Source organism: Coturnix japonica, chromosome 3 (genome assembly GCF_001577835.2).
Source record: "Coturnix japonica isolate 7356 chromosome 3, Coturnix japonica 2.1, whole genome shotgun sequence".
Classification (NCBI taxonomy): domain Eukaryota; kingdom Metazoa; phylum Chordata; class Aves; order Galliformes; family Phasianidae; genus Coturnix; species Coturnix japonica.
The window spans coordinates 92746971-92766483 of NC_029518.1; the positions used below are offsets into that span (position 1 = coordinate 92746971).

Consider the following 19513-nt stretch of genomic DNA (forward strand, 5'->3'; position numbering starts at 1 on the left):
TCCCTGTTTCATTTGAAGTAAACTCAAGTACAGGGGTTCAGTTGCCTGCTGCGTGAACACAAGTGCACACTGGAGTACACTTTAATTGAGCAACGGGCAACTCAGCTCATCATTACATCCAGTACAATTTTAGCATCCCAATTAAATGACCACAACTGCAGTGAAAAAAAGGTCAAGTTTCATTAAGTTACCTCGGGGTCGAGGCACGCTCTTCTAAAAATACTGTAGGCCGTGGTGGAGTTTCTTAAGATTTTGGCTTTCTTATTTATTTTTAAGAGGTTGAGCTCCCACATCATCTGACTGGCTGACAAATGTCTAAGTTTACTGTCACCGTACCTTGAAAATATCTCTGATAACCAAAGAGCCACCTCTGACAAAGCCTTTGCTATTTCTCTCGTAAGTGCATTTTCTTCCACCAGCTGGTGGGAAGCACTCATCTTCTTGGCACAGCACGTGGGCCATAGAGCTCACCCGTTCCAAATTACCTTTTAATATACAGCATTGAGAACTTTTCCACATTGCCACGGTAAGGGGCAGCAGTGAAAGGCACTTCACCGTTCAACAAAAAGACTCATCTTAAAATGTTCTCGAAGCGGTAATACACTGAGGTACAAGTAAAAACACGGCACCTTTGCCCATCGTATTTGCAGGAAGCAACAATACAAAAAAGGAGCTGTAAGTCTTAACTGGGCTCTCTATCAGACTTATGGAAGAAAAATCAGCTGTTGGCCCAATAATGCACAAAAGCTGAGTGCCCTCCACTGTCAAATCAATGACTGCGCTCCTCAACCCTCAGGAATGGGCCCTCCTCGTTACGAAACTGTTTTAACAGCAAAGGTAATGTGACATCTCTTATGCAACACATATTTTACACATAGAAATACATACACACATACAAACAAAACGTGTTTTGTTTTTTCGTTTTTGTTTTTGTTTTTTTTACCTAAATGCAAACTGGATGAGGATCCATGTGATGAAAGTGATGGCGGTGGCGTAAGTGAATGTCCTGGAGTTTGGCTTGGCAGAGGCATGCCTATTGGACTTGGAGAGGAGGAAAATCCCAGACTATTGTAAAATGGCTGCCCTATGGGTGCTAGGCTGCTACTAGATCTTTTGTACAAGTCAGAGCTAGTAGATAGAGAATCTCTCCTTGTGGCACTACTACTTGCAGAACTGCCAACTGAAGAAGAAATAAAAAGACCCTAATTACACAGTGTCAACTGAATAAAACCTAATCCCCAACTACAGCTGGGCAATAACAGATGCGATCACAATAATTACAGCAATCATTATGACAAAGACAATTACTGTGATAACCACACATGCTTTTAAGTAAATCTAAGTGGGTATAAACACACCACATTTCATTCTAGACTTCTCGCGGTAATGTTGTATTACTCCATTTTAATACCTTGGGCTTCAGGCTTTATGGGATTACAGAGCGATTGCATACAGTGAGCGGTTCTAGAGATATTTCCACTAAGCTCTTCAAGCATTTTTTTTCCATCAGAAATTAACAGACAGCGATACTCAAGTGCAGGCAAATAGCTAAAAGCTACTTATTTACTTATAAGGGTTCAGAAAATAATTTATGTTGCTGTTCAGCTGTTTCTGAACCTCCTCGTTTGTGAATCCCTCACCTGTAGGAAAAAAAATGACCACTAAAAATTCCCTGGGAGAATAATCATTCCTAAAAGAAGTATTTTATAAGGATATTATAAAGACAGAGCAGGCTAGGAAGAAGAGAAGCAGAGCAGAGATAGGAAAACTAAGGTGAGAAACTCAAAACGTAACTCTACTGCTAACACTACTTCTGAAACACAAATGAGACTAGAAGCTGTGGCTAACAGAGCATTAGCGAAGGACTGGTTATCCTGCACAGCATCATTCAGCAAGGCGATGAACAGTCTAGGACAAATTAGGAGAACAACAGAAAGTTTTTAGAAATGTTAAAGTCGATCTGTTGCATAGTTGTGTAATAGTTAACTACAGTGCCTATTTCGAACACTGGAACATTATTATATCAGTGAACCAAGATCATGGCTATCTGGGTAACATAAGCTGAATCAGGATTGTTTTATGCTTCAACTTAAAAAGGAAAATGCCAAACTTTATACTCCCATAATCTTTAACCCACATCGGGGTACCCTCATACTACAGCCAACAGCATGGTCCAACATAAAGGCCTCCTGATGCTTCCCACTCGGAGACATTGTGATTTCTTTAAACATCAGCAACTTGGCTAATAATTTTCTTGGCAGCTTCAGCTTGGATCAAATTATTCAACAAAGTTCTGCCCATAAACACAGACATTTTAGGAAACTGGGAAAGATGCTTCACCTTCATGAAAATAATCCAGTCTCCTATTAATTGAGAAATTCATGCTTTCATGTACTCAGATAACATGCCAGCAACAGGAGACCTTTATTTGCACGCTCTCTTTGAGCTAGAAATCTTACTGAAATCACATTTCACAGAAGATCAGCAGAGATCTGGTACAGATTCACAGCTAAAAACTCTCCTGCCCATTCACGGCATGTCTGAGATGGTCAATAATGGTTTTCTTGCAATTGTACTTCCAGGCTTGTGTACCATGCCAAAAATGGACTCCAATTGTTGTCCAAGATTCCAACTCGTTCTTGGAAGACTCATCAGATAGTGTGGAAAGCAAGTTATCTACTTCAAATGCAGAGGAGACAAGAAACCAGACAAGAAATAGACCAAGCAAAAGAAAAATAAAGAAAAAAACAAAGAAACCAGAACCAGAAAAAAAAAAGAAACCAGGAAGAGAGAAAGATCAGACAAAGGAGGCAACAGGGAGACAGCAAGAAAACTGGCAAGCAATTTCAAAAGTAGTAGATTGAGGATGAAAAAGAAAGCAGATCTGATGAAAAGTTAGGCTACAGAAGTTGTACGTGCCTGTGGGTCAAAGAGACTGGAACAGGAAGCTGGTAATGGGAACATCACACAGTACAAGCAGAAACACACATACTGAGGGCAGGAGGGGAGATAGATATTGCCTGAAAACTAGTAAGGCAGACATATTGGAGGAGAAGCAAGGAAGAAAAGATACTGGACTAACTAGGCAAGGAGATTAAGACATTAGAAGAGCAAATAAAGGTAACAGCTGAAAGAAATCTTAAGATTTGCAACTAGCCCTACAGGTTCTGTCTCAGTTGATGAACCATGTGAGTGTTAATCCAGTGCTACAGAATGGATTGTTGCTTTTCCAACTGGCTATGAAAAAAAAAGCTAAACCTTAGTGTTTCTTATTCAGCTGGAGTACTGCAGCTTAACATGTTACCATGAACCAGCTGAATTGCATCTCGACACACACACAGAGCTCAAAGAAACAAGATAAAGTGAATTAACTCCACGCCCTCCTTACCACTAAGCTAATGCAGTCCCATCTGTTACAAGCCAAAGGTAGACAGACATCTGGGAAGCTGCCTTAGTTGATCCGATTCTCAGTTACCTGTTAAGCTGCAGTACCTTATCATGCTCCTGAATCTTTAAACTGGAGCATGAATAACTTTATATAGAACAGAGAATGGCAAGATGCGTACAGCCATTTACATACACTTGCCTCTTCTCATATTCTCCTTTGTTCATCACTCCGCCAGCTACAACGTGCTCCCCTTTGCCTTTTTTCCCCATCACAAGGCTATTTGTTTTTCCCTGTGCAGCAACTGAAAACACATAGGGGGGCAGAAGGGCAAGATCTGTACTGCCACCTGTCAGTCCACATGGACATCCTCTAACTGACATTCAACTCCTACAACTCACTTAGCAGTTACATTTAAGACAAGGCTTTGGCAAATCAAGACTGAAGTTTGTTTTTCATCTGCCTCAACATGCATTAAGATTTTTACTCAGTCTGTGCAATTCAATTCATAGATACGTTACAGCTCAGAAGCCTTTGTTGTTGTTATAAAAAAAAACATTTTTAAGTGGCTGTTGAGGCAAACACAGTTTATACTTAGCAAGAGGGCACTTTCAATATACTTTTACTGCATAAATGTAGTTAGGGTTTGGATAGCACCTTTCATCAGCACTTCTCAACTGCAAAAGCACAAAGCTTCCTGCTTCTCTGTGGAAATTACCACGTGGAAATCACCTAAAACACTGCTGCAAGATTCCAGTATGTGCCATCTATGCTGAGGGCTTTGGACAAAGCTCTGAAACTGAACTTTGACACCAGATAACAGCATAATCTCTTGTGCCAGCAGTAAATAACTGTTCTATTTCTTCTAAGATAGATATACAACTAAAATCAGTATTGTATGGAGGTCTTAGCGATAATGCTGGATAAAGACTTCCGTGGCTTAAAAGTATTCTAACCCAGAGACCTGAAATGGGTGCACTGCATTAATGATGCAGATATTTTTATGACCACATCTATCAATGAAATAAAACTTTATCTAGAGCAAAATACAGCTGCCGAGAACTCAATGAAGCCTACAAGTAGCTCAGGAAAAAAATCTGTTAAACAAAACACAGCACTTAGTGCCATTATTCTGGCAATAAACTTTACCTGCTGTGATACTATAGAAAATTATTAACCCTACACAGCTGAGCGGCTTTTGTTTTTAATTGAAAATGCCACTAATTTGAATTCAACAGATTAGAGAGGACCAGCATAAAAAGTTCATTCTAGATTTGGTATCATGAGCTTTGTTAAAGCAAGAAAACATTTGGATAATTTTGTGAAAAACAATACTGAGAAAATCTCAGTGCTGGAAAGCAACCATGTGACATCACCATGCTCCTCCACCTCGGTACCAAATGAAAGGTATCACATTTTAGCAATGAAGGGTGTGGTTTTCTTTCTGTATTTCCATGCACTAAGCTATCTCGTAATAACAATCACTACTTCTACACTGCAGCATAATTTAATTTCCTCAGGGGCATTTTTGCTTTGAAAAATACTGCTCAAGAATTGTTTATTTCCTCCCAGTTTCCACCCATCTGCAAGATATGCAGGATTAAAAGTAGGGTTCACTTAACTCAAAATAATACCAGCAGTAAGCAATTCAGTTCTGTATTAGAACACAACACAAATAGCCAAAGGAAACATTTAGAAAGGATTACCTCATTGCTCTTACTAACACTGACTCATATATAGGAAAACCTACCTTGTGTATTTAAAAACTGTGAGAATAAATTGCTGCCATAGAGTACACAAAATGATGACACTCAAAAATTCTCTTTCAATACCACAAACGGGTTGATAATATTGAGGGGGGATACTTTGACAGAATGTATGGCTCCAAACTCTGCTTAAACGTATCTAAGGTTTAATTACTGCAATTAAATGGACTACTCCTAGATATTAGGCTCTCCATGATCACAGCCTAAACCTAGGAGCAATCTAATACTACACCAAATTCAGAATATCACAAGCAGTTAATTAATAATTAAATGAATTAAAAGGAAATTTTCCTAACATGACAAGTTTAACAAATGAATGCAGTTCTTAAAAAGTCATCAGTTGTTAATTTAAACACAAAACGAAGGCTTCATTTGCAAATAAAGAACAAAAATAACCCTACTGGATGAACAAAATTCCGGGGCAAAGCTCAATGCTCAGTAGGAAAAATTGTTTTAGAGATAACTACAAACTAGAAGGTATTTTTCAAAGATTATTCTTGTATAGTGAATTTAAGCCCCTTTCTTCCCCTAAAATTTGCTTTGAGTGTCCATACCCTTTTTTCAACATAAATGTATATCATGTATCTGGATACAAATACATTTTTTTATTCCCTTAACACACAAGTCTCACAATTTCCTCACTATATTACCAACCTACCTGATGAGCCAAATCCACCAAGTGCAGAGCCGATAGCTGCTCCTAAGGAGCTGCTACTTCCAAAGCCAAGAGATGTACTTCCTGGTTGGCCAGGACCATGTGAAAAAAGGGAACTGTTTGGGGAGTTATTGGTCAAAGAGTTACTGCCATAAAATGAATTGGACTGTAGGCTACTATTTGTTTGCTGTTGCTGTTGTTGTGGCTGGGCACCAAGTGGCCGAAATAGACCGTTCGTGGCTCCCGTGAGATTGTTTGCTGTTCCTCCAGCTGAAGCAGCTGCAGCTGTAAAACACACGTTTTCAATCATAATTACTCTCTCAAACATTTCTGACTGCAAATGGACTATTCAGGTCTAAATCTTATTTTTAAGAAACCCTCTTAAACAAACAGAAATTCACACATTAAAAAAAAAAGAAAATCTATAATATCATACAGTCTTAATTACCAAAAGAAATAGGAAAATAAGACAGCATATGCCGGAAGCTAATCAAGGCTGCAGGATAAGTAATGTAATGGAGGGAATTTTCACTGTAAACCTATAAACATTACTGTTTAGTGAACTGCACTTTGATATTCAGATTCACAGTAGCAGAGTTACAGCTCACAATTAAAGACAACTAATGTCAGAAGAAGAAGCTTACAGATCAACTTAAAATCTAACTTTCTAAATAATTGAATTCATCTTGTGTTAATATTTTGGATTTTAATTTAACAAATACAATAAATACAGTTGTTTAATAAAGTAAGGCCAGGCTCTGCCCCTAATAAAAAGAAAAGGTAGAGACTTTCCATGTAACTAATGCACCTCTTCTGCTTATCCATTCTGTACATTTTTCCTTGCCATACTTCTCATTAAAAAACAAAACAAAACAGAAAACCAACAACTTTCATAAGAAAAGCATAGCAAGACCCCAGAGTATTTCATCTTCTGCCAGGCCGAAGCAATGAAATGATGCTTCCTAGAGGACACCATTCTGAGGAGTGATGAGAAGTGCATGTTGTATGCATGGGGAGAGGAAAGGAGAAAATGATAAAACAGCAGACATGACAATAAGAAACAGCATGTGGTATATCCTTCACAACTGGAAATCCTCACAGCATGTGTATGAACCACATCAATGATACGAAATACCGGTCAACTAACACTGTTTCTAAGGTTCCATACAAACAAAGAAGAAATCTCCAAAGAAGATCAAATACTTACCTGCTTGTGCTGCTGCAGAACTGATTATAACAGGAGTAGAGGCCACCAATCTGACTGGTGCTCCAAGGCCAGTTCTTGCTCCAGGGCCTACTACTAAGGCACCAGTCTGATCATAATAGGCAGTGGGAGCTAGTACTTGATAGCCTACACAATGCAGAATACAAGAATTAGCAGCACGCACAGCCTTGAATAGTCCACATTTCTTCTCTCGTTGAAATATCTTGGCAACAAACTATAAGGGGGAAAACAGCATTTTTGCCATAGTCTCTCAGATCATCAATCAAACATGAAAAGAACAAAAACAATTAACATTGGAAAAAAGTGCCAAAACTCTTGTAAAATCTTAAGAACATTTTATAGCACTAAAAAAATAAACTAGCACCATCACTAGATTTAGCAATTTCAGGTTGAAGGTTTATCTTCAAGGTTAATAAGTCAAGTGTATTTACACTCTTCTGCTCACCTAAAACTAATACATAGCATTTCATATGACTTCAGGCCCAGATGATGTAAGCAAACCTATCTGCCAATGTGAAATGCTTGGGGGAAGGAAAAAAAAACATTCAGAAAATTTACACTGCTTTATAGTAACTAAGTTTACTGGGATTGACACACAATTTAATATATTAGTTTTAGTTTGTCTGATGTAATTGCCTAGGATGATTGCTGAATTAAATAACATAAGCAACTTACACTTGCCCTTTGCATTACAAAATGGTTGATGCTTGCCATTAACTTATACCAGCCATAAACATTTAAAATCAGTACATTAGGTCACCAGTATCTAGACAGTACACCATAGAAGACCCAAGCTATGGATGAGAACTGATGGGTGCTCCCCTACTTCTAATCTCTGAAGTGAATACAGTCCAGCACAGAACAGCAGACTTCTCATACTCAAGCTGCTAGAGCAAATGTAGACACCGTTGGTTAATAGTGGAGACTTTGCTAAGTGCATCTGGAACCTCAAAAATAGGCTATAAAATCATTCACTTTCTCATCACAAATATGATTTCAGAGATGTAATCTCAGTTAAATAACTGAAGAACAGAAGCTCTCTTAACAGAGTTTTAGACTTTTGCTTTCCTCTCCCTCATCACACAGTATTTCACAAACTCTGCACCCTACTCCAAACAGGTAAGCAAGCACAGATACAGACACTACTTCCCAGCTTTCTTGCTTATCATATGCACAATGGTGATTTGATAGGTCTTTTCCCTTCTAATTCCCTTTCTTCTCATGTTTCACTTTGTACTACCTCTCTGCCAAATCATCTCCTCACATGTTTTACCTCAGAACTCAACTGCTCTGTCTTCATTTACTGTGTCAAGATCAGTGGGGAATATTAAAACAAACAGCTTTACTAGTGTTGTTTTACTGAAATGATTTCCAAAAGTCTCCAAAATCACACTTGAAAAACTTTCTGCATTCTTCTCACACAAACTTTAAATGCTTTTAAAGAACGAGAGAACAAGAGGAAATCTGTTCTCTCAGCTCTTGCAACCGATTCTGTGTAGCTCCTATCCATCCAGTAATTCCTTCAGTGTCTGCCATTGGAAAGCTCCTTCTCCTTCCTCTCACTGATGACTCAGCCTTAAGCCAAACATATGTGAAAGTTTCGTCACTTCTCTCTACTCAAGTTAACAGATAAGACACTTCCTAACGCCAATTCAATTATCTGCCCCTTTTAACACTGCCATCCTAATACTTCTCTCCCTACTCTGGATCATAACTTGCAAGTCACCATTGATTCCTTTCTCTCTGTGTAGACAATTTACAGCTTCTTCTTTCTGCATGTCCCTGCACATCCAGCTGTTCTCCTCTGCACATGGATGTGAAAACTTGTTCAGCTCTTTGTCTTCCCTTAAATCTTACAGCCTTCACTTCACTCTCCCAAGCTCACCAATTGTACTGCTATAACAACCTTTATGCTGTCCCGACAGAGATTTCTCTGCACTTCCTCTTACAAATCAAATTCAGAACCTATTTTCCTACCAGTAAATTACTTAGATATGCTATATCCTTTATGATTTTTGCCAACCTCTTAGCTCTCTGTATATCTGCCACAATTAAATTTGACTTCTATTTAATACTACCTGGAGGTACAAGAAAGTACAACCCGCTGTAGTGGCACACTTCAAATTCTGGGTAATAGAACATGCAGTGCCAACAAACAGAAACTGATGGTTTCAATGTTCCATGCACACAGTTCAGACAACTTAATATGCATGTTCATCTTAACACGCATAAGGAAAACAGCTTAAACTTAAGTTTGGTAATCAAGAAGAGCCAAATTATTTTTGCTCAGCTGACAGTACCCAGCATTTAAAAATGATGGACTTCAACCTGACACATCTATGATATGGTACTGAGACATGTAATACTACCTTGGTGTCAGAAGCCACACCCACTAAAAAAGAATCAGAGCCTCTCAGCTTTGGAGTTATTCCACTTTCAGCGCATTATGATCTTTAGAGAAAACTAACCAATAATTTCCTTCTACATTTCCTAGTTTTTAATTCTGGTTTTTAGATTTTAAATATTATCACATTCATTGGTTAAAAAAAATTACTTCAGAAGGACCAATTATTACTTCATGGTGCATCAGACTATTTAGACAATTCGTGACCTTTTAACACAGTGAGCAGCTGAGTCATTATATGTGAAATTACCCTGTAAACTACCTGTGATACCCCTCATGCATACACTTATGAGCAGAGAAAACATGAGAGGAATTCCTTGGTGTTTGAAGAATCTGTGAGAATATACAAACAACGTGTAACCACATAACACTCAGTTCTAAGAAGTTACCAAAAACATGGCACGATTCTGATAGTCAATCTGGTACCTAACACCACCAGTATTTTAACTTGCAGGTACTCTCTCAGCTCACTGATAAGCACACATACCTGGCATGCCTGTAGCAAGACCCTGACCAAAAGCCAAAGCTGGATTTGCTGCTGCAGCTGCTGCAAGTGACTCTGCCTGCTGCCCTTGCTGACCCTGACTGGGAGTTAGAGGGCGCTGAGTTGCTCCAGCACGCAGAACCTGAAAAAGACCAGTGTGATACCCTTTACTTCAGAGGTGAGAAAGCAAGTCTGCTAAAAGCTCCAAAAGGCCTAGAAAAGTTTCCTTGCATACCAGATGATACTTGGCCCTGAATTTCCCATTTGAATATTACACCTTATCAGTTTCAAGAATATTTAAATACAAAGAATAAAAAGCATAAACTAATCTGCTGATGGTCATGACAATGTACGTGCCCGGCTCTGATCTCACTTATGTTCTGCCAATGGCATCAATGGATAAAGGAAGGAAGAAAATCTGGAAGGCTGATAACATTTATGATTCAGATTATCTAGTAACTGAACACTTGTCCTTCCCTTACCAATAATTTACACTAACAATAGCTTACACTACTGAGAACCAGTCAAACTGAGAAGCAATCTAAGTTCTTGCAACCACTTTGTTCCTATTGGCTTAAATAGCGTTTTCCAGGTCCAAAATAAAACTACTTGCAATATATCCCACTCAGTACGTTATATGCCATTTATTCCACATAGATATTAACTTTACAGAAGACCACTGGAGAGATGATACACATTAAACCATAACCATGATCAGCAGAAAGACAGCTCCACCTGGATAGTGTAACAGTGGTAACTCAAAGTCACTTAGATATCAAATTCCTAATAACAGTACTGAAGTTAACTACACTGCTAGCAATAATGTTCATTCAAGCATCTATCAAGCATAACATTGTCGCGTATCCTGGGCTTTCATTTGTGGGGAGAAACACTGCTTGTCTCTACAACTGCCTCACAAAGGCTTCAAAGCTGCACCTAGAATAACAGTGGAGAAGTAATATATACATTTCAAACTCATTTAAAGAGAACTGCTATAAATTCATGTAGCAACTGCTTAGTCACAATTACCAAGGCAAAACTGCCATGGCATAGCGATGCTGTAATAAAAATAACCAATCCATCTCTTTTCCTGCAATCATATCAGTTTCCTACATTAGTTTTACAATATGTTTTAAAATGTGAGCAAAATGCACACACAGAATTATCTAGACAGGTAAAACCATAACAGCGCAGAAAAAACGGCTACAATAACCAGCAACATAAGGACATCAAGAAATTCTAAGAAACTAAGCACTAAATTAATTAGTGATATATTAATATAGATACAACAGAACAACACTTCGATTAAGTAATATCTTCTGGAATCTCATCTTTACAGACTGAAAATGCTGCAAGCAAGGCTTTAAAGGCATGTCTCCTCTACATGAAGAACGTACCGGCTGCTGTCCCTGTTGTGCCTGGGAGGCTGCTTGTTGATTTGCTGTAGTATTTGCTGCTGCAGCTTGCTGCTGAAATAAATTGGCTGGATACACCCCCCATGGAACACCATAATACTGAGGCGGAACCACAGCAGGACCTAAAACCAGAACACTTGATTATTCCATCTAATACAGCCAATTAAAATAACTGTTTATGCTGTTTGTACCATTGATCTGCCTTCTAAATGTCAAAACAGAAATCAGTATTTGAAAAATTCAGATGTTAGTCAAAATGATACATTAACCTATGGGTTAATTTAAAGGATTCACATGAAGCCACACCTTCTTTATGAACAAATAACCCTGTGAGATTCAGGTGATAAAATGAAAAACCTATGGTGATCAAAGCTTAATCAAAGCACGCTCAAAATTAGTTTCCATGGTTGGAAGGAGGACATCACAGAACATCCAGCAGCAACTTAGTAAGACGTGCTCACATACTGTCTCTGCCTCCCTGCCAGCTACATATAACACCCTTCAGAGTGCTCTATCCTGTACTTACCTTTTAACCTACTGATAAGCAGAACCCACAGAAGGATAATTTTATATCGCTGCGTTGCACACAATCAAAATAAAGGCAACACACTTTTTGTAATGCCTTTCCTGTGAAACGTTAACTGGGGATCTAGTATTTGTCAAACTGCTGGGCTCAGGTCTGAGCACCAAGCTAGGACTTGTTCCTCAGCAGTATCAACTTTAAAAGAGATTTTCATGGTCTCAGGGCTCATGTGTAGTCTGGGCCTTGTTAGCACACACTGGAGACCCGTTTTATTCTCATGCTCACTGGAAAGGAGAAAATGTGGAATTAGAAAGCTAATGCACCAAGTAAAAACATGCAAGGAAACACTAGCTGCCTCAGCTTCTGAAAATCAAACTCTCTACTAATGTCACTAACAGTCTTACAGACAGTAAGCTTTTTCAGAACAGAGAAACCTAACCGTTGCATGCAGAAGTCCAAAGGACATAAATGTTCAGAATACATATCTAAGAAGAACTGAATTCCTTTTATAGAGTGAAAAGCATCAAATCTGTGAACGTCAATTTCTCTTTAAGTCCCTCATTCCTAGTAATACATCTACAGAGACTATACACAATGGATCTCAGTTGTTTTTTTTGTTGCTTTTTTTTTTTTTTTTTTCTGATTTCACTCAGAGAAATGATCAAGATAAACACAAGAAAGTGTTCAGTTACCTGCTAGGGTGGCTGCTGCAGCTAATCCAGCTGCAGTGTACGGGTCAGTACCTGGAGGAGCAGCACTGATGATGTATGGGTTTGGCACAAAAGCAGCTGGAGCCAAGCCTGCTGAGAATACACCTGCTATAGTAACAAACAAAGTTTAATTATAGCTGACTGACTTAGCAAGCACTATCATACACAAACTAATCAAACCACAAAGCATAGCCACAAAAATCGGTACTGCTTATAGTTTGGAACTTTCTAAGAGCAGATACAGTATCAATCAATGCTTCTGTTTCTTGTCAATACTTTCTTGCTGTACTCAAGAGCTTAAGAGCTTTGTGCTGCTGACCTACAGACTCCGAAGAAACTGATCTCATTTGTAGCAACCCATCCTTAACATAGAAGCCTTCCAAACAGGAAGCTTGCTGTTAAATTTCTGCTAAAATGTGTACCAGAAGATGCTGTATTTCAGAGAAGAGGAATACGACAGACTGCTCAGTCAGCACTTTTATATGAAGAAGCTTCTTTGCAGTTTAGAAGTGAAAGTAAGGCACGAGACAGGACCTGCGGCCTCACACAAACGTCTCCAGCTGAGACATTCACCTCCAAGACTGCATTAAGTTAGCTGGGTAATGCTGAAAAGCTGCTATTTACAGGTTGCCAATCCCTGTCTAGATCTGCCTGATCTGATTGCATCTAGGTGAATGAGCTGATGAGGGAAACTTTATCACTGTACCACACGAGAACAAAGACTTCACTCTGGAGATGCAGCTTCCCTTCCTTTTTGCTCTTCTGCACATGAGAACCCTTTATCCCCTCACAGCCATTGCACATATGCATACACCTCGTCAACCTCGTGGTGAAGCAGGAAGGCCACAAACCTTTAAACCTGTCCTACCACTGTGTCACATCCAGATGTGCTCCCATCCTTAAGTAAGGAACTGCTCCCATGGAGGTGCCAATCGCTCTAACTACTCTCTCCCCAAAAGCACGTTTGTCACAGTGGCTGTGAAACTGACACTGTGCTCACTGACACACAGCGTCCTGGTGAGCCGCCAACAGGCCTCATGGGAGAACTTGATGCATTTAGTTCATTCATTAAGTTATTTTAAAAAGACAGCCAACTTCTTGCTACAGAGTAACTCCAAAAATGTTTCTACCACTACTTTCAGGAGAAAAGCCTTTTCTGTCCCTCTTTTTTAACATTTAATCCCATGTGCTACATAAGCAAAAGCAACTTTCATTTCTTTGCTTGCAGTGGTTCCAACCAAGTAAAAACTTACACAAAGGAGAACAGATCAGAAAACGGCATTTTCTAAAAGCTGGACAGTCATTCTGAGCCATTTTCAGGGGAACCATCAAAATGAGCCATGAGATCAATATCTATTTCACTTAGAATCTATTTAAATTAGGTGAAACAAAGCAGTACAGGAGAGCAACACACAGCTGTTTGCCATGAGTGCCTGCTGCATTTCACACAAAGCTCACCTATATGAGGCTGCTGAGCTGCAGCCAGGGCGTACTGCTGCTGCTGGGCTGCTGTTAACTGCTGCACAGTCAGAGCATTAGTCCTCTGGAAAAGCTATTAGAAAAACAGAACAGAAAAAGCAGCATTTCAGTTTTCAAGAGTCAGGACTACAATTCACTAGGTTTTACTTCATCAAAAGGAATTTCTGAGCCAAGCTTCTACCCTATGAAATTACTTAACTGGAAAAATACATGCCAGTAATTCTTCCCGATTAATTGTACATTTATCTGCCTCTGACTACGTCACAGATTATTTAATAAAACAAAATATGTATGTTTAAATGACTACCAAAGAGAACAGCACTTAGAGGACTGATGTGGCATATTCTGAAATCCAACACTAACCTGCTGCTGAGAATTGTAGTCAAAAAGTCCTACAGTAGCTCCCGAAGAGTCCATTTGTACCTGATTGCCAGGATAATCAAATTGTAGAGAATCAAGACCAACTTGTTCCATGGCATCTAGATTCTGATTTTCTGGATTGGAAAATTCTTCTACCAAGGGCTTGTGGGCTGTAGGATTGGGAAGTGGACCCAATCCTTCTGTGGTGCTGGGATTGGGACCCAAGCGTTCAGCTACTTCTGTTGGGGAGGCTTGTCGACTTCCAGGGGTACGACTGTTCAGAAGAAATTCAAGACAGGCTCTTACAGTGTTAAATAACGCTGTCCATTGACAGAGTACAGCATTCCTATTTTAAAGGGATCTCTGAGTTCAGAGATGTTACAAAGAAGTTACAGAGGAGAATAAGAGCGATTTTAACCAGCATGCACTGATGGTTCAAGAAAAAGGACACATTTCATTTCAAAGCATGTATATATTTTTTATACTTTAGAATATTCAACTTATATAAGCTACTTATGGTGAAATGAAATAAACTATTAATCTGTAACTTTTGGGACAGCTTGTTATTGCATTTTGGGAAGGACAGAATTACTAAGAAACAGCTCAAAAAGAAATAATTAGAAAAAGAAACAGAAGGACACAGCTGTGTAATTGTGCCAAAGGAGAGAAAGCAACAACACAACTTCAACGGGAAAAGACACGCACAGTATAGCAAGAATCCTTCACATCTCAAAAGCAAACAATGCTTTTTGTTATGTCAAAGACTCGTAACTCCCTCACATTTAGCATGTGCCTAAAACATGTAATTTCCCTACACAAGTCATTTGACAGACTATACCAATGACTGATTATGGAAAAAAAAGTGTTCCTTATATAACCCCATCAGTTCCACCTTAAGTTCCTTAAGAATAAACACAGCCTGTTGTCTGTAAGAAGATCTTTAGGATGGAGTAAAATGGGAGTGTCTGATTTCTTATGGCAGTACATCAGAGATATGTACCTGGAAATTGTTTACCATGCCAAAACCTTGAGGTTCGTCTTTCCATATGTAAAGAACTGGTGGTGGCTGATTTTTAGACAGCTACACTTGCACATCTCTAAGTTTACGCATCTTAAAATGCCATTAGGAGGATGGAAATTTAGCGAGTAGCAACTGACCAGTCACTGAGAATTGAATTTAGGGTAAAACCTGCATCATCCTCACATCTCCATAAGCTGTACTAACTACAGGGGGGAATCTCTCAGTGCATGCACACACTTGAAATGAAATGTCAGCTGATTGATGCCCTGAAAAGATTCCCACTCCTGTGTTTGGTCTGGATAATGCTCTCAGACATGAGGCCTCATTTTTGGGTAGTGCTGTTTGAGACAGGAGTTGAACTTGATGGTCCTGGTGGGTCCCTTCCAGCTTGGGATATTCTATGACTCTACCTTAATTGAGACTTGCATCCTATGCTTTGTGCCATGCCATACTGTTTAGACTAGCGTTTGTTTTTTTTTTTCTGACAGAAATCTAAACTCAGTTTCTGGAGTGAGTTCTGTGAGGGAATTCGTAATCCCTTCACAGCATTAGTTGTGTTGGCAGAGAACTATGATTACACACATTTATAGTTTTTCAAGAAAAACACAAATTTCCATTAAGATCACTTTACTTGTGAAGATGGGTTTCACAACCACAAAAATCAATCTTGCAGGATTAACCTGTATCTATTCCAAGAGTACCTTGCCAGAAGACTAATTCTATGACAGAGAGACAGGCTCTGCAGTACCTGCTCTCCTTCCTCTCCAGGTCTCCAAATGCTGTCCCCTCTTACTCATCAAGGCAAAGAAACCTGATAAAATTTATGTGTTTGCCAGCAACAACTCTCCAGATTTCAGAGCTAGAAATCACTTAGTAAGTTCAGTCAACAATACTTTATGATCTTTTTCCTTCAGGTGAAAGTATTGGTACACTGGGCTTTCTCTGAATGTAAGGAACAACCTGAGACAATCTATCTATAAGGTACTGCATATCATCTATGTATTCCAGGTTGTAACTATATTTTGCTCAATGAATAAAACCAAGTGTGAATCTGTTTAACACTCCTTATTCTTCCCAGGTGACGTACAGTATCAACAAAGCGAAGAACAAAAGGAAAAGAAGCAGTTATTTCAGAACATATTTTAGTTAAAAAAAATGTTCTAAGCACGATAAAAATACAAGGAGGAGCACAGGACAAAGTTTTGTTTTACTACGTATGTTTACTTAGTAAAGGATGCTCCTTATTATCAGTACTGTTCTGTTGCTATAGTTAAAGTTGTGTCAATACTTCAATTATAAACCTCTGTTTGGAGAGCTTTATACCATTGCCGCATACAGGCCATTTCATTTAGATGGCCTTATTTTTTGAGGGGTTTTCTGGCTTTGGATGCTTCTTTGCTCTCATTTTTAATAATTTCCTACTATAAATAATACAAAAGGTACTTTTGTAGTGGGCAGTCTGGTCTAGGGGTTGTCAACCCTGCCCACAGCAGGGGGGTTAAAACTAGATGGTTTCTGAGGTCCTTTTCAACCCAGGCCATTCTATGAGTCCATCATTCTGTGATCTGCAAACCATTATTTCAAAACTGAAATAGATCCTGGAGAAGCAGGACAAAAAAAATTATTCTACATTCGCTACTTATAATACTGCAAGTAACTTCATTTATTTCACATATTGCAGAATCCATCCGAATGGAGGTAATTAGTTTGAGCTCTCTAATATGTGTGATATTATATTATTTTCAATAACATAACCTGAAAAATAGGCCTAAAGAATCCTTCCTTAGCCTTAGGTAATTACATTTTTAAGGGGTGGAAAATACATAAATATGAGATTCAAACATGCATTTTAATATCCTTGCTTAATTATAAACTAATGAAAGCGCAACTATTAGGTCACGTTCATCACATTAATATGAATTTATAAGCAGCACTCTAGTTTTTTAATCCTGCTAATTCTTCTCTATGACAGTTAGAGATGCACTTGTCACCTAAAAACAAAGATTAGTCCTTTAAAAACATCCAATTTAAAATGCACTTTAGCATTATTAAAAAAGCAGGCTGGCTGTGCTATCATAAAGGAACGAATTGTTCAAAAACCTTGAGTTTGTTTCCTCCTTTTTTCCCCTAGGAAAAGAATTAAACGGTAACACCACTCCAAACAGTGAATTACGACACTTAGCTGTGTGAACCCTCATCCATGTATGTAATTTCCACAACAACTTTTGTGGAGAAACAATTTTGTTAGGCTGAGGTACTGACCAGCGAAACTAGAAGGTATGTTATAATTCCATAGGGCTGTCTCTCTACAACAATCAGATGCAGAAGTTAGAAAGGATCAAAAGGAAGCAGAGAGAGAAAAGGACTGACTTTGCAATCAAAAGGGCGAAAGCTTTCACCCCCCTTTAATTCATCACATTGTGAAGGTACTCATTTGCTTTGAAAAAATACTTTATTAAAATGAATTTGTCTCATGAGAAGTGACACACACACTAATGACATCCTAAGAAACACGTGGCACAGTGGGAAAGGGAGGATGTGAGGCAGCAAGAATCAATCTGCAGCTGGATAATGTTTGAAGCTGACACACAAACCAGAACTGTAATAATGCCTTAAGAGACATATTCGCCTTCTTGAGAAACAGTTAAAAGCTTACTTAAAATCTTTGCAATCGGCATCCATTCCATTTGGCAAACCTCTGCCATTTATTTTAGTAACATCCTCATCATCTCCTTGTTTAAGATCTCTGTTTTTGTCCTCCTCAAATGGAGAAGCCTTGCCTTTCTGATCTCCTTTCTCAGGTCCATCTGTTTCAGCATCTCTAGTGCCCTGAGGAAAAAGAATCTGTTTGATTCTGAATATTGAACAGAACACAATAGGAGCACCACAAGGTGACCTAATTCTACACTACAGCGCACGTAAACAATACAAACAGTTTGTTTTCAATAGAATTGCATCTGGCGGGTAACTTGGTCACCAAGTTTTGACCACATGCAATTAAAAATTGCCAATATGTGAAAAGGAATGCCAGGATTTATAATGGAAGAGCTAACTCAACCTTAACTATAGCGGTGCTGTTGAAGCAATAACACTTTTAGTTCATACAGTTAAAACAACCAGTACATAAAACCCCCTTACTGAAACACAAAATAGGAAAATCTAGGGAAAAAAAAAGAAGTACAATATGTATTTTAACTTATCTGTGACCTTTTCCCTCCTCTCTCTAGAGGCATTAGGAAAGTACTGTTTATAAGGCAGCTATTTAGTCAAGATTCCCAAACTACTTCCCTCTGTCCTCCTTAGCCCCCTCCAACTGAGGAAGACAGGCAGATAGCAACTACTTATTATATTTATTTCCTAAAGAGAAGAGGAAAAAAAAACCTGGACAAATCACATATAAAATATAGCCATGTAAATCACTATGACTACAGCACGTGACTACATAAGCTTAACATGCTGCATTACTTACAAAAGCTCCTTTCCTAAACCGGGAATCCAATTTATCAGCTGGAGAGGAACTTAACACATATTCTACCATGCTCACTCCAAGGCCACCACTTTCTGAACGTGGAGACAATACAGCATTTACTTCACTGTTTCCATGAAAACCCTGTCCAGGCTTTCTCTGTACCATAATAGGCTGGGACATAGAATGGTCTGTTAAAAGAAACAAAAATATCACAGATACAACTTGTAATACTTCTGCATTTCATTACAGATGAGATATAAAACAAACTGAAAAATAATTACATTCAAAATCCCACTTTCCAAAAGCATTATTAACATGCAACCACCAATGCTATATACATTTTTACAATGAAAACAAAAGTAAAACCAAATTCACCACACATCTAACATGCAGTATTCTGCTTTACTTTAATATCATGTACCAAGTCATCAATTTCTCAGTATGTATCTATTCATCACTTACGAGGAGTTCCCCATGCAGTCTCTCTCCACTCATCACCAAGGAATATCCCTTTTTGTCCATCTTTTGCTGAATCATCAGGTTCCCAAAACTTTTTGGCAGGTAAAAGCTGTGTAAGAAGAGAAAATTATGTTTAACAATATGATCACAAATAGGCA

General features: G+C 38.6%; 1 protein-coding gene across 7 annotated transcripts in view; it reads right to left on the reverse strand.

Moving 5' to 3' along the window:
* The window catches only part of PUM2 (pumilio RNA binding family member 2), a 55447-nt gene that overhangs the window by 17644 nt on the left and 18290 nt on the right, over nt 1-19513 (reverse strand). For 2 of the 7 annotated variants that reach the window (XM_015859496.2, XM_015859492.1), the window contains exons 3-13: nt 19359-19464; nt 18897-19084; nt 18084-18256; nt 14410-14680; nt 14026-14119; nt 12550-12672; nt 11317-11456; nt 9923-10061; nt 7014-7157; nt 5810-6091; nt 944-1180 (exon numbers count right to left, since the gene is read on the reverse strand). In XM_015859496.2, the coding sequence (XP_015714982.1) occupies nt 944-1180; nt 5810-6091; nt 7014-7157; nt 9923-10061; nt 11317-11456; nt 12550-12672; nt 14026-14119; nt 14410-14680; nt 18084-18256; nt 18897-19084; nt 19359-19464 (1897 nt within the window). Of the gene's footprint in view, nt 1-943; nt 1181-5809; nt 6092-7013; nt 7158-9922; nt 10062-11316; nt 11457-12549; nt 12676-14025; nt 14120-14409; nt 14681-18083; nt 18257-18896; nt 19085-19358; nt 19465-19513 lie in introns of all 7 variants that reach the window. The other 5 variants (XM_015859495.2, XM_015859491.1, XM_015859494.1 and 2 more) reach the window with 3 other exon arrangements.